Source organism: Elephas maximus, chromosome 22 (genome assembly GCF_024166365.1).
Source record: "Elephas maximus indicus isolate mEleMax1 chromosome 22, mEleMax1 primary haplotype, whole genome shotgun sequence".
NCBI classification, from domain to species: Eukaryota; Metazoa; Chordata; class Mammalia; order Proboscidea; family Elephantidae; genus Elephas; species Elephas maximus.
The window spans coordinates 76,520,021-76,543,521 of NC_064840.1; the positions used below are offsets into that span (position 1 = coordinate 76,520,021).

The 23,501-nt window shown below is 44.9% G+C and overlaps 2 protein-coding genes across 9 annotated transcripts in view; both read left to right on the plus strand.

Annotated features, from left to right (window-relative positions):
* The window catches only part of SLC7A2 (solute carrier family 7 member 2), a 68,129-nt gene extending 54,361 nt beyond the window's left edge, over positions 1 to 13,768 (plus strand). For all 8 annotated transcript variants that reach the window (XM_049866928.1, XM_049866933.1, XM_049866934.1 and 5 more), the window contains 5 exons: positions 490 to 592; positions 2,646 to 2,851; positions 4,386 to 4,552; positions 5,308 to 5,416; positions 7,774 to 13,768. In XM_049866928.1, the coding sequence (XP_049722885.1) occupies positions 490 to 592; positions 2,646 to 2,851; positions 4,386 to 4,552; positions 5,308 to 5,416; positions 7,774 to 7,964 (776 nt within the window). In that variant the 3' untranslated portion in view covers positions 7,965 to 13,768. The remainder of the gene's footprint in view (positions 1 to 489; positions 593 to 2,645; positions 2,852 to 4,385; positions 4,553 to 5,307; positions 5,417 to 7,773) is intronic.
* A 4,590-nt stretch (positions 13,769 to 18,358) lies between these two features.
* PDGFRL (platelet derived growth factor receptor like) overlaps positions 18,359 to 23,501 on the plus strand; it is a 47,195-nt gene continuing 42,052 nt past the window's right edge. The window contains exon 1 of the mRNA XM_049866530.1: positions 18,359 to 18,771. Within this exon, the coding sequence (XP_049722487.1) occupies positions 18,717 to 18,771 (55 nt within the window). The 5' untranslated portion in view covers positions 18,359 to 18,716. The remainder of the gene's footprint in view (positions 18,772 to 23,501) is intronic.

Below are 23,501 nucleotides of genomic sequence, written 5' to 3' on the forward strand. Positions count from 1 at the left end.
CTCTTCTGCTTGAATTTTTTTTATAGTTTAAAAAAAGTTACTCAATATTCCCTAGCAGTGTTTTTTTCTGAACCATCAAAAGACAAGTGAGCTGTCATATAATATTTTCATTCTTTGTTAGAAGTGTTTTTTAAGTGATCAAAGTAGACACGTTTTGTACTTGATAGATAGTTTGGGGGTTTTTGAAGTTTAATTAGTAGTTTGGAGCCCCGGTGGTGCAGTGGTTAAGAGCTCGGCTGCAAACCAAAAGGCCGAGAGTTCGAATCCACCAGCTGCTCCTTGGAAACCCTATGGGGCAGTTCTACTAGCTGTTTATATGACCTAAAGAACATCTTACTAACTGTGAGAAATAGATTTTCTATACTTTGTTTGAGCCATCATTGGTACTAAAACAAGAAGTGTCAGTCACTTGCCCCAACTTGAAAGTTACGTACTGTATGGGATTAACCCTGGGCCTCTTTCTTCACCTTTCTTTTCTGTTCCCAATAGCTCTGATGGCGTTCCTGTTTGACCTGAAGGCACTCGTGGACATGATGTCCATTGGCACACTTCTGGCCTACTCTCTGGTTGCAGCCTGCGTCCTCATTCTCAGGTGAGTTGACCTTATTGCCAGGCGGTTTGAAGAGTGTGTGTTCTGTGGGATAAGTGTAAAAAAATAGGGCTTGTCGCCCTTGCTTTCAGAGAGCTACAGGTCTCACAGAATTGAGAGTCCACGTACAGACAAACATAAATAGAAAGTGGAATAAGCATCCTTGGTCCTTAGCAAAGAATCAAATACAATTCAGTTGACAATGAGCAATGGGTTGGATCATGTATGTAGAAGGCATGTTGTTGTAATGGATAATACTCATATATTTTGTCCTACTCATTGGACTGCTAAGATTTTGTACTAAAGATTTAATCAGAGAGAGACACACAGATCTCTATAAAGGATGTACATGGAAAATGTAATTTACAGTAGTGAAAAAACTGAGCTAACCTGAATATGGTTAAATAAATGTGGAAATAAATGAGGGTGGATTTATTCGGTGGAATCTCATACAACAGACAAAATGATACTAAATTACTTGGGGAAATGTGTCAGTTTTAGGATGCAAAGCTATATATGCATCTGAATTTATTTAAATAATACCTCATAAATTTATATGGCGAAGCATATATATATACGTATTATGTGTGTGTGTATTGTTATTGTGTGGTGTTGAATCGACTCTGATTCTTAGCAACCCTCTATGACAGAGTAGAACTGCCCTGTAGGGTTTCCTAGCCTGTAATCTTTATGGGAGCAGATCACCAGGTCTTTCTCCTGCCAAGTGGCTGGTGGGTTCAAGCCTCTGACCTTTCGGTTAGCAGCTGAGAGCTTAACCATTGTGCCGCCAGAGCTCCTTGTGTGTGTGCGTGTGGGAGGGGTGTGGTGTGTGAGTGTGTGGGTAAGGGTATGTGTATACACACACATATACGCATACTTATGCCTCAGATGCCTAGATGAAATTGTGCCAAAATGCTGTTATTAACTTTGGGTAGTGGTATTATGGATGATTTTAATTTTCCTTATAGTTTTGTGTATTTTTCTTCAGTGAGCATATTTCTTCTTTAAATGGAGGAGAACGTTAGTCCCAAAAATAAGTGAAGGGAACTAGAAGCAGGGAGGCCATGCTGGGGAGTCTAGAGGCAGACACCATGAGGCGATGCAGGCAGATGTCTTGACACAGCCTGTAAAGGACAAGGGTAGGAGGAAAAAGGAGAATGCCACGCTTGGGCTGGGGAGGCTAGCTGGGAGGTGGCCGGCTGTCCGGACCAGCTTGGCTGGGCTTAAACCAGAAGGGAAGTTAGGAGATGAGGACGGAGGGGTAGATTGTGGTAAGGCCTTTGCAAGCCACACTGAAGAGGTTTTACTTCATTCTGCGGTTGATGTTTAACCATAGTTTCTGGCCGTCGTTTCCGTTAACCGCATTTCCTTTGGATGTAGACATTCTCAAAGTAATCATCCTACACTAACAGTGGCCTCAGTGTAAGATTTAGCTCTCTTTGCATCTAATATGTAACTTTGTAATGAAGTGGCTCTCAGACGAAAATGAGAATTGCTGCTGGTATTTTATTGAAAAGGTCTGTGGCCTGTCCGAGTACCCTCAGGGGCTGGGTCAGGAGATATGTGATCTGCTCAAGCTGTGACTCTCGGGTGTCTCGTTTGGAATTTTAGGTGCTTGTTTCTTTCTTTTTTTTCATTTTTTGCATTTAGGTTTTTTTTTTTTAATAACATCATTTATTGTATTTTCAGTAAAAGTGTACACAGCAGCAAAACAGGCTCCCATTTAACAGTTTCTCCATGTGAAGCTTGGGGACATGGTTACATTCTTCACATTGTGGTGACATTCTTGCATTCTTCACATTGTGGTGACATTGTTACACTCTTTACATTGTGGCAACATTGTTACACTCTTCACATTGTGGTGACATTGTTCCATTCTTCACATTGTATCAGCATTCTCATTACTTTCGGTCTAGTTTTGCCCCGAATAGCTTAGTCTCACAGCCCTCCAACCTTCTCATCTATGCTTTGGAGTATTTGTTTACCAGCTGTCTCATTTCATTTTGGCCAACTGTGGATGGAAGAATAAAGACACAGATGTTTTATTTGGGGATAGGTACCAGCCTGGGTTGTGTTATAAGCAGCCCAAATATTCATCTGAGAAAGCGGCTCTGGCATCATGCACTAGCCCTGCCTCCAAGAGCGAGTCCCAGGTCACCATGCTTCAGGACCAGGGCTTCAGCCTGCGGTTCCTCATTTACCCCTCCGCCGTGCCTACACAGCAGTCGGCTTGTCTCGTGAGCTTTCTGGTAGGATTCCTGGGTAAGTCCTCTTCACTGCGTATGTTATAAAGGTCCAGCTGATGTGTGTAGGTGATGCAGGCATGACATGAAAGAATATGAAGGCCTTAGAATATGTTAGAGACCGTCGTAGTTAGCTAGTGCTGCTATAACAGAAATACCACAAGTGAGTGGCATTAAAGAACAGAAATTTGTCTTCTCCCAGTTCAGAAGGCTAGAAGTCCAAATTCAGGGCTCCTACTAAAAAAAAAAAAAAAAAAAAAAAATTTTTTTTTTTTTTTACTCTGGGAGACTTGATGGCGCTGGGAGTGGGTTTACTCTAGGAGAAGCTCTCTCTCCATCTGCTCTGCGAGGAGATCCTTACCTCTCTCAGCTTCTGCAGCCCCAGGGGTTCCTCAGTTCCTTAATGTTCCTCCTGTGGCACCTGTCTTCCCGATTTGTGCTTCTTTGTCTCTGTGTTTGTGTTGCCCCTTACAACACAGAAGAGGTTAGGTTTAGTACACACTGTACACTGATATATACACATGACAAAGAAAGCCCTATTGCCAAACAAGGTGACATCCATAGGTGTAGGGGTTAGGATTCCAACACGTATTTTGGGATACACGGTTCAGTCCATAACAGTGACTACCGTGAGCCCCGACATGTCCGCCCAAGGGGTCACTAGCAGTGGAGATCATCTTTATATTCGCAAGATAGATGTTTCACAGCTTTACGGGAGAAGAGGAGAGGTAGAAAATTCCCTAAGCGGAGAGTGGCAGAAGTATAAAACAGATGTTTAATTAGCTGTTAGGTGCAAAAGCCTCAGGCCAAGGACACGTACCAACAACAGAGCTGAGAACCCAGTGAGATCGGGCGGTGATGTAGAAAATCCTTGTCTGCTAACCTGTTCATGTTTTCAGCGACCTTTTAGGACATAATTTTTGGGTCAGGCACTCTGCTGGGTGTTTGGGATGTCAAGAGAGAGATGGTCCTTGCTATCTCCAGGCTTCGCAGCATAGTATGGTTGGTGGCAAGAGAAGGGAACCGCAGGGTTGTCTGAGAGCAAGGACTCCTAAAACAGAGCTCATGGCCAGAGGGAACGCAGGCGAGTGGTGGTCCCATTCTCTGAAACAGGGAGAAAAGACGCAGACTGTAGAATAAAATATTACCGGTTTGCATTAATAATCAGTGTTTACAACAGCATAGGACAGACAGACTTGCCATTTCCCAGTTGAGAAAAGGGAAATACCCACCCCTGACAACATCCCACAAATCCCTATGATAGAGTCTAAGGACAGAAGCAAAGATGGACCTGGGGGCACAGGGGCAGGTTAGGCTAGATGGGGGTGCCTGGAGGTGAGACTGCTTCCAAGGAGATGACAATAATGAGTAAGCCAGCAGTCCTTAAATCAGTGGAATCAGCTGCCTCTCCCCACAATGAAAAACAAAGGACCAAGTGAAGAATCCTCATGCCTAGAAAGAACTTGATGTCTTAGCAAAGCAGACTATTTGAAGCGAGGAATGCGAGCTAAGTGTGTGTGCTGCTTTGTTTTTCCTGCCTGTCTCCCCTGCAGCATTCCTTGTCTTGGGGCTGAGCATTCTGACCACCCACGGGGTTCATGCCATCATGGGGCTGGAGGCCTGGAGCCTGGCCCTCCTGGCACTGCTGCTTTTCCTCTGCATCGCCACCATCCTCACCATTTGGAGGCAGCCGCAGAGTCAGCAAAAGGTCTCCTTTATGGTAAGTGCAATGGATCAGAGATCATAAGATACAGGGTGTGCTTCCTCTTTACATAGTTTTTGTCAGTTGTTTCAAGTCAGTAAACAAATGAAAGCTTCTGAAGAAGTTAACCAGTTAACAGGAACATCGCCATTCCTGAAGATGTTACTTTTTGCCACGGTATTCTCCCAACAGTCATTGTTTTACTGCCCTTTTCAAAAACTTGAGTATGCTCCTATTAAATGATATGTAATAGTAAACGAATTTCTTGTCAAGTAGCTTACAGTATCAGAAAATAGAGTATTTGGGCTCTAGAAATTCCGTGCCTGCTCAGCCGGAGGATTATTTCCACCCAAACCCCTTCTTCTTCAAGTGAAATTAGCCTGTCCTGTTGGAGCTTAAGAGCAGCTTTCCACTTGAGGAGGGTGTCCCAGAAGTGTCTTCTTGAAATTCTGAGGGTATCCAGAGTCCCAGAGGCATGTCACTGTCGAGATCTGGGTTTGGAACCTGTTGGATAGTCCAACTGACGATGCAGGTGTTAGTGGGCCTGATAAACCCCCTGCTGCTTTGAGCTGCTGGAAATAGTGTAAATGTGGTGTTTCTTTTAGTGTTCTCTAGAAGAAGGGTCTTCATTCACGTTGTCCTTCTCACGAGGATGTAAACTTACGGACACAGTGTGGGAATATATATCTCCAGTGAGCTGCCACCATGTTGAAATAATTTAGGGGAGCATGCTTTCACATCTGAGTATGTTTAAACAGATTTTTCCTCCTCAGGTACCATTCTTACCATTTTTACCGGCGTTCAGCATCCTCGTGAACATCTACTTGATGGTGCAGCTGAGCGCAGAGACTTGGGTCAGATTTAGCATTTGGATGGCACTTGGTAGGTCTCTGAATGTTTCAGCATTCTGAGCTTTGGTTCTGTCTTTCCTATTTCATGCCCGTGGTTACAGATACACACCCATTCCCCTTCCTGGAAACAAGGGCTCTTTTCACTTCCTTCTCCAATTCTTACAGGTAAAGAGACACTAACATCCCAGTGTCTACTTTTCCAGATGTTTTTACATACATTTGCTTACTCAGTCCCTCCCGAAAGCCCGTGTGGTAGGTTCTATTTTCTCCAATTTATGGATGAGAAAAACGAAGGCCAAAAAAGCCAGGCGATTTAATTTGTCGATGGCCGTCCTAGACTCAGATTCCAAAGTCCGTTCTTTCCATCGCACCAGTGGGTTTCAGGGGACGTTTTGAATGAACTAACGGCAAGCACTTTCTTTTCGGAGATCTAAATTTATTGTTGGAGTTTGGGGGTGGGATTTAGGAGCCCTGGTGGTGCAGTGACTAAGCGCTTAGCTGCTAACCAAAAGGTTGGTGGTTCGATTGCCACCAGCAGCTCCAAAGAAGAAGGATGTGGCAGCCTACTTCTGTAAAGATTGCAGCCTTGGAAACCCCGTGGGGGAGGGGGGCAGTTCTACTCTGCCCTGTAGGGTTGCTAGGAGTTGGAATCGACTCAACAGCAATGGGTGGAATTTAGTGTTAAGTAACTTGACTTAGCTTATTTATATCTGTAAGACATTCTGGTTTTCATTATAACTTATTCAGATTCCAATGTGAAACCTGAGTTAGAAATTAGGAGCATAAGTTTGTTGTAACTAAATCAGACTGGCTCAAAAAATGTGAGGTGGGGGCTGCAGTGTCAAGAGGTGGGAAATGAAAGCCTAAGCTGCATTGGTTTGGGGGCCTGAGGAGTTTGAGAGTTTCTGCTTGTTGCCAGTCTCCCAGTTAACTTAATAAAAAAGACTCTTAGTCTCCTAATTCACTTTTGTGTATGTGTTTGTTTTGGCTGTAACCTAATTCCAATTCTAAGACACCAACCCAGTTGGGCTGATGGGAGATTTAGCTCAGTCAGTGTTGCCCACCCCCCGCCTACCCACAGTGGAGTTGTGTCCAGGCTTTGGAGGCCTAAGCTGTGCTAAGGAATTAGGGGGTGTGCTTTGGTCAAAGATGGTCTGTCCACACGGGTTGCTCACTGTTTCTGTCACTATGGGGACTTCTGGTCAGGTGGCTCTGCTATTTCAGAGCCAGGGTGCTGATGGGAATCTCCTGCCAATTGGCTGTACCACCAGGAATGTGCCAGAGAGCAATTCCTTTTGGGGTCCTGCACCTCCCCAGGGGCTGCCAGGCTGCTGAGCCGTCCCACGGGCACGAGGACAATAGAGCTGACTCCCCTACTCTGAACTCAGATGAGTATGTCTCTTACCTGGAGGAAAGCTTCTCTACCCGTCCTGCTTTTTCACAAACAAACCACTCCACCTCTTGCCTCGAATCTTAGCTCGTTCTTGTTTAATGTATTTGATTTTGGTTAAAAGCATGAACCATAGAGCTAGACTATCTGTGTTTGAATCTGCTCCTGCCATTTATTAGCTGTCTGACTTAGGCCAAGTTGCCTACCATTTTTGTGCCTCAGTTTTTGTGTAAAATGGTGATAATGATAGTATCTTTATTTGAAGGCAGGGAGGGCTGGATCTTGAAAACTTCCCACGAAATGAGAGGTAATAAAATTATTCCTAATAATTGGACATGCCAAAATGCAAATTAGTAGCCTAATACCCATTATTTTAAATGGGAAAAATTGTATGCATTTCACATCAACCCAAAAACCTTTACCAGTTTCCTGAAACATAACTAAATACCAACATATAAGTAATAAACTATCTTTTGTGGTTACATAAAACATTGCCTCCTAATCCCCAGTCAGCCGGGCTGTTAATAAACAGCTGTTTTGTGCACAGTTACATGGCCCCTCCCGGGGACAATGACACTAAGTAAGGCACACCCGTGTCCCCCCTGTTAACACTGGGCATACTTTTCAAAATGTCTGATTGCGACTCTGATAACACTCCATCTGTATTTGGGATATAATTTGAGACTTCACTCCTCATAACCTTTTGTTTAAAATGTTATATTGAGTTTTGAGAACATAAACATAAATTCTTTTCCCATAAGAACATTGCCTGGAAAACTTTTGTGGAAAGACACATTGTATAGAATTTGGGTATTAACAATGAAGGGGCACGTTTATCAAGAAGGCGTTTTGCGTGGTAGCCTGTATTTGTACTCAGTCCTAAACTGGCACAGAAAGAGAAGGGAAAAGGTCTCCGCAGATTTCTGTATTACATGTCCCACATTAAAACAGGTAAAGCCTGACGTACCTAAAACACTGATTTTTTTCTCCCCCAAAAGGCTTCCTGATTTACTTTGCTTATGGCATCAGACACAGCCTGGAGCGTGGTTCGGAGGACGAAGATGAAGATGATGATTCAGGCAGTGTAAACGCGGCAACAGCAGTGAAATCTGCCATGCAAGCAAATGACTGTCACCAAAGAAGCCTCGGTTTACCTTTCCCGTTCCACGAAAAGACAAGCGAGTGCTAACGTCTGCAGGCGCAGGGCTGGTCCACCCTCTTAACCTACATGTCCTACATGGAGTAACTATGACAGACTGTCGTCATCATGCTAGGTTGTCGTCATCATGCTAGGCTGTCGTCATCATGCTAGGTTGTCGTCATCATGCTAGGCCGTCGTCATCATGCTAGGTTGTCATGGGTGTGCTATGGGCATAGTTCACACTAATGTGTGCTCACTCTTGGGGACAGCATCCCCTGGTGTGCTGAATGTATGTGCCTGGGGTAACCTCCAGCTGAGCTCCCTCCTCAGTGATGGCTATCCCCAGGCAGCGTGGGTGTGGGTGTGGGTGTGTGGATGTACATGTTGGGGAAGGTGAATGTTGAGAACTGTTGGTGTTTGCCTGTTATTGCATTACATTTTTCCAGTGTTGTCATTACGGGGTGACATATACCGCACAGTCTGAAATGGAGGTAAATCCCTGAAGAGAAAATGTTCTGTATATGTTCTTATTTAGAACATGCTGAAAACGCAATCACCCATCACGGTGTGTATCACTGGTCAGGGGTGAGAGGGTGGGATAGGAAAGAGCCATTTCTTTAAGTTGTAAATGCCAGCAGTGGGTTTCATATAGGTGTTTGTTTTGTTTTGTTTCCTACGAGGAATGACCGTTTGCTAAAACTCAGCCAGTAAGAGTGTTTGTTTCTGCTGTTCTGTGCAACACAGAAGTGGCACTGAGTCACCAATGGTACCCCTGTGAACTCCTGTCTTCTTTGAGAGCAAACAACAATAACAAAAAACTATTGCCATTGAGTCGATTCTGACTCATAGTGACCCTATAGGACAGCGTAGAATTGCCCCACAGGGTTTCCAAGGAGTGCCTGGTGGATTGAAACTGCCGACCTTCGGAGTAACAGCTGAGCTCTTAATCCCTGCACCTTAAGTTGGAGCCCCTCGCCTGCTGTGAATGATGGCACCTCTCCACCCCATCAGGGGCTTGAAGGAGTCATGTGCTCTACTGGGGTAGGGCCCTGCACAGCCAGAAAGCTCACGTTAGATCAAATTGATACCAAACACCCTTGCTTTGAAAGCCACTTAAAATAAGCCAGTTGAGTCTCCCACATCACACAATTGGTGGAACGATTCGTACCACTTTCCATTCTTTAATAACTAATCACACGTCAGTTCTTCTAACCTCTTCAGACACAGAATTCACTCCTTTTCTTTTTTTTTCTATTACTGTTTTGTTTTGCTGTAAATATGTGGGGCTACAGTAACAAATTCTGTCTTTATTTCATGGAAAAAAAGGGGGGAAAATAAAGGGGTACAAGAAGAGAAATTTCCCTATTCTGACATTAAAGTGCCTATTCAGCTATTAAAGGGCATTTGGCCCAATTTGAGGGCTTCATATCTAATTTGCCTCTGATGTTTCTTTCGGAGACATTTAGGAATGTTCGCCCCTTCAAATAAATTATTTAGCACTTTTGATTTCATTTGTTTTCAAATGATTACATTAAAGCTATTAATAATACGAACACCAGCATTGTACAATAACCCATCAGTGGTTAGGGAAAAAATGTTTTGGTCAAATACATGATTATTTTAAACTCCAATCTAGAAAGTTAATCAAATTGAAGTAAAACTATAAGCACAGTGACCTTTGTATATGAACGAAAAAAAATTTTTTTTACATGTAAAATTCTCTAATTGCTGTTTTTCACTTTATAGGGTTTTCTGACACTGAACTGTTTAGCTGCAGTGTGCTTTGCTTCTCGTGAAATTTTTTTTCTTACAAATAATTACATAGTTTCACTAGATGAGGCGAGAAGCTAAAGATTTATGAATGGGTTACGATCCCAAGATCCTTGTGGTGAACATGGTTACCACGCACGCCAGTTGAACCAGACTAATCCAAAGACAAGGGGAACATTCGTTTTTCTAACAGCTCTTCCAAGAGGTCAGTTATTTTATGGATGCCATTAAAAAACAAGATGTGATGGATTTGTTTAGCCAAGAGGGTATCGTGATTAAACATCAAATACACAGGTAGAAAGCCTGGCCTTCCAGCTGCTATGTCGTAGCATCCTTGACACAGAAATCAGTACTGACATTCCACAATTTCCAGGGTGCACGTGGTGAAACCTGAAGTTTAGACTCCTTTCAAACTCCGTGTTTTACTGGAGAGGAGAGCTCAGAGAAGCCAGTGGGAAAACGCTTTTTAAAGGACTGCAGGTGTACTCGAAAATCCTCCGTCTTGCAGCCACACACTGAGAACCCCTTTTTATCTCCAATAAATAAAAATAGCCCTTCACAGGGAATATGAGGAATTGGATATATAAACATCTAACTCTTTTACTGTAAAAAAAAAAATCAAGAAATGTGTTTAGAACGTGACAGGCAGCTAAAACTATGTCCACTGTGTCCAATGAAGAGCAAGATTTAGTTAAAAAATGACTTCTGCACATTGAAACACTTCACAAACACAGATATCGAGGATAAAATACTTTGCTGGTGACTGTGCTTTTTTCCCACCCTGTGATGACTTAAACGGGCATGTATGTTTGTGTGTGTGTGTCAGCATATTTACGTGTGCATGTGTGGGTGTGTGGATATATAGATGTTTTTCAAATGCCAGTGTGTAAGTAAGTTGGGTCTCTGATGGACTTTGGAAATGATATTTTTATGTGGATCAGAAACCCAACTGATGTGGAGAAAAATTGTTTTATATTGATAGGTATGCCTATATAAAATTATTAGGTTTTAAACTATTTTGAGATATACAACAATTTTATATGTATAATATTTTCTATCAATAGATTCTTTAAGGAATATTTATAATGTTTCTAATATGAAATCACTAAACTCTAGGACATTATAACAGGTGTTTTATAGCCTGAAATGGAGTCGGGATAGAGGGCCATAGAGCATTTCAGTTTACTTGTTTGTGTTGCACCTTTTCTGACGTATCTGTCTTGGTATGTGTTTATTAGTAAAAGCCAGTACTATCAAGTCTTTTACCACCTCTCTTCCTGTATTTGGATTCTTAACCTTTTGAAGAAGATGTTCTTTTCACTTTCTTAGGATTAACCAAATGTTTTGTATATATTTGACTAGTAATCAATCAACTTCATATAAAGTCCTCTCCGGAAATTAAAAAATACATATACACATTCTCTGAATTGTCATTGAGTAAAAACAGCAGCTTACATTTTCTTTTTTACTTTCAGAAATATGTTCTCTTAGCATTTTCAGTGAGATACTTCTCGTAACAGCACCTTCGTTTCATACTAAAAAAAAAACAAAGAGGCAACGATTTGAGTTACCACATAAAGGCAGCGCCAGCCCTCCCTCTAGGAAGACAGCTATGCAAATTCAAGTTTAAAAATTGTAAGTTCTGATACATACTGAAATGTAGATTATTGCTTAATCACATTTTCCCCAGGGGTAAACCGGCAAACTAAGGCCAAAGCATAATTTGAGATATATACTTACAGAAAAACTACTATTGGTGTGTTTACCCACCGCACCCCGTCGAATCGGTTCCAGCTCCTACCAGCTCCATAGGACAGAGCAGAACTGCCCCGCAGGGCTTCCGAGGTGGCTATGAGTTGGAATCCCCTTGATGGCAAGGGATGTAATGTTTACCGACGCAGCCCGCCACATCTTTCTCCCTCAGAGCAGCTCGTGGGCTCGAACTGCTGACCTTTTGTTTAGCAGCCGAGCACTTAACCACTGTGCCACCATAAAACCGTAGCCTTTGAGTTGATTTCAATTCATAGCGACCCTATAAAAAAAAAAAAAATAGGACCATAAAACCACCCTCTAGGGTTTCCAAGGAGCAGCTGGTGGATTTGAACTGCTGACCTTCTGGTTAGCAGCTGAGCTCTTAACCACTACACCACCAGGGCTCCACTGTGCTACTGTAGTTGATAGAAAATACCAGTTTCAGAGTTCTCTTCCTTTAAAAGAGGTAAGCCTCTCTTAAACTTTCTGCATAAGGAATTTTTAAAAAACATTTTTATTTTAACTGTTAGTCAAAATATTTTCTAAGTCCTGGGTGTTTGTGGATAGTTGTTGTTGATATGTTTTAAATAAAATATTTTGAATTAGAATCCCTCTTTACCAAATTCTTTTCTAAATGTATTTGAATGCTGGAGATGGAGAATAAGTGAAAGTAACCCCCTGCGATGCTGATGCTGACAGAGGGACAGATCCACCCTACCTTCTTTCCTCTTCAATCAGGTCACACCCCTTCCATAATAATAAAAAAATAAAACCAAACCCACTGCCGTTGAGTCGATTCCGACTCATAGCGACCCTATAGGACAGACTAGAACTGCCCCACAGAGTTTCCAAGGAGCACCTGGCAGATTCGAACTGCTGACCTTTCGGTCCATAATAGTCACGCATTAAAACCGCCTGAGAAAGCCGCACCAAAATTCCACCTCTCTCTCCCTGAGACATTGCTTGTGGGTGCCTGACATCTCCTGATTAGCCTCAAGTGACTTTTAGCGAACACCCAAAAGTACAGTTCCCACAGAACTTTAAGGGCTTGGGTCCATCGCGGATTATTAAAATGCACATGATTAGTGTGATTCTTTTTTTTAACTGCAAATCGACTGTTCTTTATGTTAGTGCCAAATCAGAGCCTTCTTCATAGGGTTTTTACTTTGTAAAGTTCTCTAACGGAACCGAAAATCTCCAGGAGAAAAGTCCTGAAGTTTATGTAGTAAATAATGCCAGCAAAGGGCATGTTTTTAAGTCATGTAGATGTGAAAATAAGGTTGCTTGATGTTTTTTTTTTTTTTTTCTCATTTAGCTGAGATTTTTTTTTTTTTCTTCCGTGTATAATCATATTCAAACATTTAAATGGCTTTCAGGTTTCTGGACTCTAAGATACCCATTTGCTGTGGTTGTTGGTTTAGTTGTTAGTTTTTGTAACATTCATTATTGTTTATATGTACCATATGTTTACAAATGCATTTTGTTATGGCTTAATTCAATTGGCAACTGTTTTCTGGGAGGACTCTATTTAGTTTTTATTCACCATGACTGAAGCCACTGTCAAAGTCTGTGGGCCTTACAGAGCCTCCCTGATGGCTGAGGGCCCCGTGGGAGTCAGTGCCAGGACCCCAGGCTGGTTCCAGGGTCAGGCAGCCTGTGAAGTGTGAGCACCTGCCTATAGCTACACCTGTTGGGTGGGGTCTTGAGATGAAGGGGGAGGTATGAAGTGACAGACTTAAGACGGTGGTAAGGTAGCTTAAGGTCCTTAATTTCATTTCTGAATCCCAAGAGTACATCAAGGTACGTGAAAAGGACCAAGCAATCTCTGACTCCTGTAAGGAGTGGCTGCTTCCTGGAACTGGTGCTGTAGGGCCTGGTCTGCTGCCATCCCTGTACACACTGCTGGCCTTAGGATACAAAGGGCATGGCCCACAACCCAGTTGGTAAAGGGCCTTGTACAGCCAATGGGGCGGGTTTCGCTGGACCAGGCCTGGTTGGTGTGCTCTTCATCTGTCAGTATCCACTAGGAGTGCCCAACTGTTTTGTTACTTTATTTTATCATGATTCTTAATAGAAATTGTTGGAGGGCCCCAAACTCTACAGGAATCCTATGTCTGTAAAAACTGACAAATACATTGGACTTGTGCGAATGTAAGGAGTATCTTGTTGAGTAGGTCATTTTAAATTTCAATGTTTTAATGAAAATCAGTGTTCCTTTTTACGTATAAAGTTGGATTATTTTTTAGCATTTGTAATAAATAAAAACTGTTCCTGCTTTACTATTGTAAAACGTCGTTTCTCATGTGACCGTGTATTTTTAAAATAAACTTTATGAGTTGTAGTAATGTAGTATACGTATGCGCCTCTCATACCAAAAGCATTCGTTTCACACTTAACTAATTTAAACTTTTTTTTTTAATTTGGGAAACTTTAAAGATCAGAAATGTGTCGTTAGTTGCCCGTTGAGTTGATTCCGACTCATGGCGACCCCATGTGTGCAGAGTAGGACTGCTCCATAGGGTTTTCAAGGCTGTGATGTTTCAGAAGCAGATGGCCTCTGGGTGGGTTTGAACTGCCAACCCTTCAGCTAGTAGTCAAAAGCTTAATCGTTTTCTTCACCCAGGCACTCCTGTTTTATTTGGGAATCCTGAAAGCTCAGAAATGTAATATAATCTAAATTGAAATGATCATATCGTTAAGACTACTCACCTAGCAGCTTAGGGCCTGCTCTATGACCACCAAACTCTATGAGGTAAAGGAAATGTCTTTATTGCCTTCAGTGCTCATGGCACTTTCATAAAAATACCAGTTGCCCCTGAAGCACGTCACCCTAAGACTGCTCATCAAAGACCCACCACCTCAGTTGCCACGGGTGGACATTGCTCTTTGACATCACTTTGTTCTACAAGAAGTTGTTAGGTGTTCTCCCCACCAAATCATTGCCTTAGTAATTGTGAAATAACAACCCCTAGTGATCAGCTATGTACAACTAACAAATATTGTCAGCATGGTGAGTCACTACTTACCTGTCTTTCACCTTCTTGACACTCGGACAGGGAGGGAGAAATAAAAGCATTTTCTAACATGTCTCTAAGTTATTTAAAACTGCAAATCTCTAGAATTAGGGTTGTTTAATTTTGAAATGTCTCCATGTATATGGTTAGTTCTTACTGATTCAAATGAAGGGAACACCATGATGAATTAAAAAAAAAAAAAACCTGAATTGTGAATTTAGTCAACATCAAAAACCTATCTAAAACTGCAAAGTATTTGCCGAGAAGAAGCCAAAAGTCTAATGTATCTAGCTGTTGGCTTGATGGGGACTGTGACTAGTTTTGGTGCCTCACCTCTGCTCTGGTACCATGGGGTCACATGGAAGGAAGTGACTCCTCAGGGTCTGTGACTGGGGTATGGAACCAGCCAAGAACCTCGTGAGATGGGAACGCTATCTTGTGAGCGTTCTTTAAAAAAAGCCACAGATAGGCTTTCTTTTCAGGCTTGGGGGTCAAAGCCCACAGACTACTGAGAGAGATTGTGCTGAGAAACCCCCACCTGTCTATATGGAAAAATTCATTTCCATAAATATCTCAGAAATTCTCAAGGACATACAGTAATAACTTTTCCATTATCACATTTCAATTTAAGTCTTTTAAAGTAGGTCAAAGTATGGCTGAAACTATCTAGAAAGAAACTCAATACCTGATTTATCTACTGGAATCTTTCTAGTAACAGGTTCATTGCTAGTTGTCATTGAGTCAGCTCCATCTGACTCACTGCGACCCCGTGTACAACAGACGGAATGAAATATTACCCAGTCCTGCATCATCTTCACGATTAGTACACTCAGGTCCATGGTTGGGGCCACTGTGTATTTTGAGTGCCTTCCAACCTCGGGGCTCATCTTCCAACACTAAATCGGGCAATAATCCGTTGTGATCCATAGGGTTTTCATTGGCTAATTTTGGGAAGCAGATTGTCAGGTCTTTCTTACTAGTCTGTCTCAGTCTGGAAGCTCTGCTGAAACCTGTCCACCATGGCTGACCCTGCTGCTATTTGAAATACTGGTGGCACAGCTTCCAGCCTCTTAGCTCCGTGCAAGCCACCCTAGTATGACAAACTGGCTGATGGGTCGTGAACAGGTTTGTAGTTACCTCTTAAAGACTTAGGTACCAGAGGTTTCAGGTGTCATGGACCCTGCATGCAGAATCCTGGTTGCCCTCTACAAAGACTGGAGCTGTGAACACGACGAAGAAGAGGACTCAAGACAGATCTGTACTATGCAGGAGTGCTATCAGCCCATCACATGGGGCAAGCTGGCTTTGGGCTCTGGGTCCGTTAACCTGTGAATCCTGTAGCACTGTCATGAGTCAGGTTTCAGAGAGTCCTCAGAGGCTAAGTGTCCTGCTTGCCAGGATCTTTCCAGACCTGCTCACGGATGCCTGATATTTCTTCAAGCCAGGACCAAGGGTTTCACTGCCCTGTAAGAAAACCAAAAACCAAGCCAAACCTGTTGCCGTCGAGTGGACTACAACTCATAGCAATCCTATAGAACAGAGTGGAATTGCCCCTGAGGTTTCTAAGGAGCAGCTGGTGGATTCAAACTGCCAACTCTTCGGTAAGCAGCTGGGCTCTTCACCACTGAGCCACCAGGGTTGCTACAAGTTGGAATCGACTCAATGGCAAAGAGGCACCAACGTGTAAACAAATGACTGATAAGCTGTTGAATGGCTTTTCAGCAAGTGAGCATTTAGTGAAACAAGCAGGAGAGAGCAAGTAGGCAAGGGATAGTTGAAGAAGGAGACAGCATGCCATTAGATGGAGAAAAAGAGCAAAGGAAGAAGTGGCTGAAGTCTTAAATCGGAAGTTTCCTATTTTACATTTTAGCTTAAAGTTATCTCTCCTCCCCAAGACATTTAGAGACCGTTATAACTAATGGGCAGATGATACATCTTTACTACATGCTCTACATTGGAGCTAGGAAAGTTATTTCTTCTGCCTGTTGTTGTTGTTAGTTCCATGGAGTCGCTTCCAACTCATAGCGACCCTACGTACAACAGAACAAAACACTTCCCATTACCCAGTTCCAAAACCGTTTCCACATTGTAGGTATCTGTTAGAGCAGCGAGCCACTCTTGGCACCAAATTCTGGCTTAGTTATCTAATGCCACTATAATAGAAATACCACAAATACATGGCTTTAATGAACAGAAAGTTATTCTCTCACAGTTTAGGAGGCTAGAAGCCTGAATTCAGAGCACCAGTTCTAGGGAAAGACTTTCTCTGTTGGCTCTGGGGGAAGGTCCCTGTCCCCTTTCAACATCTGTAAAATTTTGCTGCAGATAACTCAAATATGGCTGCAGCAGCACACCAACAGGGAGCTGCCAGAAATTCATGCTGGATTCAGAAGATGTGGAAAAAGGCAAATCATTGCTGCTATCACATGGATCTCGGCTGAAAGCAGATGACACCACAAAGATGTTTAGCTGTGTTTTATTGTGCGCGGCCATCAGGCATCTGCTTAAAAGGGGAACCAGCAGCTTCTCCAAAACCTCTGTGGGACACTGGGAAGGAGCCAGCCTGGGTGGACCCCCTGATGGCAGGCCAAGCTCCCCAGCTGGCACCCCCAAAGCTCTACTGTTCCAGCCGCTGTGGAGAGGCCGGTGGGTAGGAGGTAAGGGCTGGGTGCAGGCCAGTCTCCAGCCAGACACAGAGGAGTCCCCGAGGAAGCAGATGGCAACAGAAACACTCTCGGAACAAACAAATATTTAGGAGGCACTTTTTACAGAGTGGAGCCCTGATGGAACATTGGTTAAGAGCTCGGCTACTAACCAAAAGGTCGGCAGTTCAAATTCACCAGCCACTCCTTAGAAGCCCTACCGGGGCAGCTGTACTCTGTCGTAGGGTCACTATAAGTGGAGTGGACAGCAATGGGTTTGCTTTTTGTTTGTTTGTTTTTTACAGAGCAGGTCCCTGGGTGATGCAAGCAGTGTGTGCTTGACTGCTAACCTAAAAGTTGGCAGTTGGAACCCATCCATCAGCACCACAGAGGAAAGGCCTGACAGTTGGCTTCCTTAAAGATTACAGCCAAGAAAACCCTAGGGAGCAGTTCTACTTTATAACACATGGGGTCACTGTGAGTAAGAGCTGACTCAAAAGGAACGGATTTTACAAAGCAGGAGTCCCTGGGGTTGGTAGCTCAAATCCATGAAGAGGCACCTAGGAAGAAAGGACTGGCAAACTACTTCTGAAAGATTTAAAAAAACAACAACAAAAAACCTTTGTCTGCATATCAACCCTATAGGACAGAGTAGAACTGCCCCATAGCATTTCCAAGGAGCGCAAGCGTAGCACTTACCCACTATGCCACACCACCAGGGTTTCCTCTGAAAGGTTACTGCCATTGAAAATCCTATGCACAGTTCTACTCTGAAACATACAGGCTCACCACGAGTCAGAATCCACTCCATGACTATGAGTTTTTTACTGGCTTTTGTTTTTGTTTTACAGAGCACTGAGACTCTGCTGGAGCTGATGGGGGCGAGCGCTGGTGCCATTTAGACAATTATGGAAAAATGTGACCCCATCAGTACCCACAGAATTACACTAAGCCTTCTTGGAGTAAGCTTAGTAAAACGCAGATCATTGGAGAACTACAAGAGGTTACTGTTTTAACTACAGAGCCCTCGTGGTGGTCAAGCGCTGGGCGCTGGGCTACTAACCAGAAAGGTCGGAGGTTCAAACCCACCAGCCATTCTTAAAGGTCTCAGCCTAGGAAAACACTACGGGACTGTTCTACTCGGTCCCATAGAGTAGACCTGAGTGCGAATCTACTGGAAGACACGCAGTGCTGCTCGGATTGACGTTCTCGCACTTAGCCCTTCCTCCCGCGCGCCCGAGAGAGCGCTGCGCTTCACGGCTCCGCCAGGAGGCAGGAGAGGTCACATCACACAGACAGGGAATTAAAAAAAATCCCCAAACTTCTTCCCCAAAACTGTGTTCCTACTCATGAAATCAAATCCTCTGTGGCGTCCCAGGAGCCCGCCCCGATCTCTGGTTCCCGCCCGGAGGCGGTGCCCCTCTCCCGCGCCTCCAGCCCGCGCCCAGGAGACGCGGCACAACCCGCGCCCTGACTGCGCAGTATAGCCCGCGCCCTGTCTCCCCGGCACAACCCGCGCCCTTCCCCCGCGGCACAGCCCGCATCCTGACTCCACGGCACAGCCCGCGCCTTTCCTCCGCGGCACAGCCAGTGCCTCTCTGCCCCCTCCCCTGCCCCTAAAGATGAAGCTTTGGCTGCTACTGGGTCTTCTGTTGGTGCCCGAAGCCCTGGACAGTGGTGAGTGACTCTACCAGGGGGCTGCCCGGCTTGTGCCCCGACTTTACCCCGCAGCCCCCAGCCCCTGTCGTCTTCCCTTGGACCTTCAGCCTGGCGCCACTCCCTGTCCCTTGCACCTGCCCCTCCGGGTAGGTTCTTCTTTCCTGGCCCTCTCCACCTCCCTGGGAGTCCGAGAGGAAGGTGGGAGCCACCGGTCGACCCCCCGCCTCTTAGGATCCGCGCCAGGACTGCTCCAGCCCTCCGGAAAACACCCCGCGGGCAGGCCGAGCATCCGCGGCCAGCGCCTGGTCCAGCCCCCACTGTCAACGTGTCGGTCTGGGAGGAGGCGCGGGAGCGCGCGGCGGTCGCTTCCATCCCTGCGCCGAGCTCGCCCCGGGGCCTCTGCTTCGGACGGAGGGCGGGCCCCACCAAGCAGGGCAACAGCTGGTGGTTTTGCAGAATTCGGAGTGTCCTCCTCCCCTCCACAGCCCTGGATTTGTTTTGTATAGAATCTTAAGCTTGAGTGCGGCAAGGTCTGCCCAGGTCCTCAACCGAATAGTCCTGTGTGTTAAACCTCAGAATGGGTCCAAAACCTAGAGCCGTTACACCGCTTATCCGGGGGCTGCTGGCCGATTCCAACTGCGGAGCTCTTAACCGCCGCACTACCAGGGCTCCTAGATGGGGGAAAGGTTAAAACAAACAAACAAAAAAAAGCATTTCTGCAGAGCGCATAGGGGCCCATGCGCCATAGTACTTTTTTTGTGAATGTTTCCCAGCCCCGGGCCCACCTTAGTCACATACAGACAGACACAAAGCCCCAGAAGATACTATGTGTATATACATAACCTGTTGCGGTCTGGTCCATTCAGACTCCTAGAGACCCTACAGGACAGAGTAGAGCTGCCCCATAGGGTTTCCAAGGAGCGCCTGGTGGATTCCAACTGCTGACCTTCTGGTTAGCAGCCGAGCCCTTAACCACGGCGGCACCACGCATATATGGCATATAGGCTACACACACATATGTTATCATTTACTTGTTTTGTACGAATGATTATTTATTCAACTGGTGTTATGAGTACAGTACATTCTTTGTCTGGGTGCATCCTGGTGTCCTGAAACCTCCACTCAAATTCCTCGGCTGCAGACCCAGGTTTTGCTTAGTTTTGGTTGAAAAGCAGCTTTTGCTGTTATGCAACCTCACCCTGGAGTCAGCTCAACCTGGCTGACAGTCTATCTGCTCCTCAAGCCTGACCAGTTCCTTTCTTTCCTGTGAAGCTACAAGCATTTGCCAAAAAATACCACATTCTGTTTTGCAAGTCCAACGTGGTTGCAGGGCGTGAAGTTGAGCAGAGAATCCGTGAGCTTGGAGCCTTGCTTAATAAAGTGCAGGCAGCGTTTCTGCTGGGGGAAGGAGGGAGGGTAGCAATTCCTTTTTGCCCAGAGAGAAGCTGGCACAAATTTGTAAAGTGCAATATTAAATACTCCTGGCAGGTCCTTGTATGTGATTGCCGAAAGGGCATTAACCTGTTGCCGCTGAGCTGACTTCAACTCCAAGCAGCGCTACAGGACAGAGCAGAACTGCCCCACAGGGCTTCCGAGGAGCGGCCCACGGACTCGAGCTGTCCACCTTTTGGTCAGCAGCCTGAGCTCTTAAGCACCGTGCCACCAGGGCTCCACGGAAATGCAGCGTTTGGTATTGTTTTTTGAATAGGGCAGGAGATGGCCATACAAAATCATTTCAAATCGCCCATTCAGCTGGTTATACAGTTCACGCAAGATGCCTGTCTCAGAGACTCAGACAAAAACCGCACAAAAACCAATCCCGTTGCTTTTGAGTCGGTTCCAGTTTATGGCGACCCCGTATGTTAGAAGGCAGAGAGGGTTCAGCCTCTGCCTCCTGGCTCTCTCTCTCCCAGCCCGTGTGTGCGCAAACTGTGTGAACGATTGCGAGCATCTGTCTGAACACCTGTTTAAATAAAACGCATGCACACAAACAAACGTTTATGAGTCCGAGAAATCTGAACCCATACTAAATATTATTTATGAGAACTAACTGGTAAATTTTAAGTGGGGGTAATAGCATTGTGGTTATGTTTTTTAAAGTGTATATGTGTATATATACATATATATATGTGAACACTGGTGGCACAATGGTTAAGCACTCAGCTGATAACCAAAAATATTGGCAGTTTGAACCCATCCAGGGGCTTCTCAGAAGGACCTGGTGATCCGTTCCTGTAAAGACTACAGTCTAGAAACCCTATGGGGCAGCTCTACTGTGTCACATGGGGTCCCTGTGAGTCAGGATCCACCTGATGGTACCTAACAACAGAATATTAATGGGTGAAATATTCACCACGTCATTAGAAAAGTAAACTGGCTTCATTGAATTACATAATGGCTTCTCTAAACCTAATATGAAGGCTCTTTCTGTTTTGAGTTATCCATGTGGCTGTCTTGGGCCACGACTGGATCAATGACAGTGGGTCAAACAGGAGGCCCTTCCAGTCTCTGCTGGGCAGTTGGAATATGCCATCTGCAGGGCCGTCTCAGGGCACCAACGGCGGGCACCAGGCCCCTGACTCCACCTTTCCCGCTGCTTTCAGTTTTTGTGACCACAGCTGGGAGAGAAGCTTCTGACAGGTAAAGGCTTCCTGCAAGCGCGTACAGGCAGTGCATGGCTGCCCTTGCCCAGGGACGCTGGCCTTGCTTAGCTCCAATGTGCTTGAGATGCCTAGAAGTGATGTTATTTCTTCTAATGAAGAACAGAAGTTAGAAGCGCTCGTATGACTCCTGTAGCATGAAAGTGGGGTAGGAAAACAGCTAATAAATAGTCCAAGACCCCACTTGGAATTAGACATTGCTCACAGCACCCGATTTGGGGCCTTGGTATGGAGTATGTGTCATTGTGTTTATTGATACGGTGCCGCTATTTTCCCGTTAAAAAGCACAAAACCACAGCACTTGCCAACTTTTGATTAGTTACGTGTTTTTACTTCAGGTCAGAAGCAAACAGTGAGGCATAAGGACTGGTGTGTCACTGCTATTTCGTTGAACTACACCAGGCCCTGAGCTACGCTGATTTGATCTTCAGTCTAACACGGTTTATTTGGGATCCTGTGAAACGGGTCTGCTGTTGGGAGGACTACAGAGAATCGTTATGATACGCGGGCAATACAGCCAGATCGCTAAGAGGATAAGGCAGCCAACACCCTACTAATGATAGTCTAACAGAACCTTGTGTCATGTTTGTGTTTCAATTTATTCCTTGGAAAAAAGAATAAAAATTAGTTCAGAAATCCTTATGATAAAACAACATATATATACACATGTATGTATAAAATTTCTTATTGCTTAAAACCCTATTGCCGTCGAGTTGACTCTGACTCATAGTGACCCTACAGGACAGAGTAGAACTGCCCCATAGCATTTCCAAGGAGCACCAGGTGGATTTGAACCACTGACCTTTTGGTTAGCAACCGTAGCTCTTAACCACTACGCCACCAGGGTTTCCTCTTATTTCTTAGGAATGAAAAAATGAGTGTTTGGACTCATTTAGGATCTATATTTAGGCACTCATAATCCAGTGGAGAGGATGGGCAGTAAATAAACAAGTGAGGATATAATTTCAAGAACTAACACGTAGAATCCAGAATGAGGGCAAGAGGAGAGATGGGGTGCAGAGCAGAGCGAGGGTTTGGATGGGATAGTCAGAGGCTACCTGAAGCGAGGAAGCAAACGCTGCAGATAGCTCAAAGAAGAACATTTCGGGTCAAGGGCTCAGGAGCACACCAGGTTCGAGGTGGGCTTGTGCTGGTGGCCACTGTGGCTGGAAAAATGTGAGGGGAGAGACAGTAGACGAGGTCAGAAGAGAAACTAGGACAACTGATAAAACCAGCTGTCGTTGAATTGGTTCTGACTTAGGGTGACCCCATGTGTGGCAGAGTGGGACTCTGCTCCATAGGAGTTTCAAGGGCTGATTTTTCAGAATAATAGGTCACAAAGCCTTTCTCCTGAAGCACCTCTGGGGAAACACACACCTCCAACCTTTCAGTCAGCACCTGAATGCGTTAAACTTCTGCACCACCCAGGAGCCCCAGGACCGGATGATAGATCATGTGAAAGCCTTGTAGGGCACGGGCAAGACTTCGGATTTTATTCTTAATTAAGTGAAAGTCACTAGAGTATTCGGAGCAGGGAATGCCCGTGATTTACACTTTCAAAGATAGGGCTGTCAGAGCGGAAGCAGGGAGCCTGCTCAGGAGACTATTTTAGCAGCATGGGGGAAAAGTGCCTTGGCCCAGGGGAAAGCAGTGATTGTGGGGTCAGAAGAGACTGTGGCCAGGATCTATTTGGAAGGCAAAGCCAAGATGATCTGCGGCTAGGCTGAATGTGACAAAGGGGAGAGAAACAGAACAAGAATGGCTGACTCCAAGGTTTCCAACCTGAGCGACCAGGAGAACAGGGTGCGTTTACCGATAAAGAGAACACTGGGACGGGGCAGGGCTGAAGCAGCATCCAGAGTTCAGTTAGGAGGTTCTACATTTGAGATGCCCATTGATCTTCCAAGTAGAGACGCTGAGTAAGCAATAGAATATTTAGATTTGCTGTTTAAGAGGCAAGATCAGGACTGGAAACAGGGGCAGCTTTCAGCATGTAAACACTGCTCGAGACTAGGGAGCAATGTGAGGCTGCTTAGAGAACGAGTGTAGTCAGACAGGAGCTGGAAGGACTGAGCCTTGGGCTCAGAT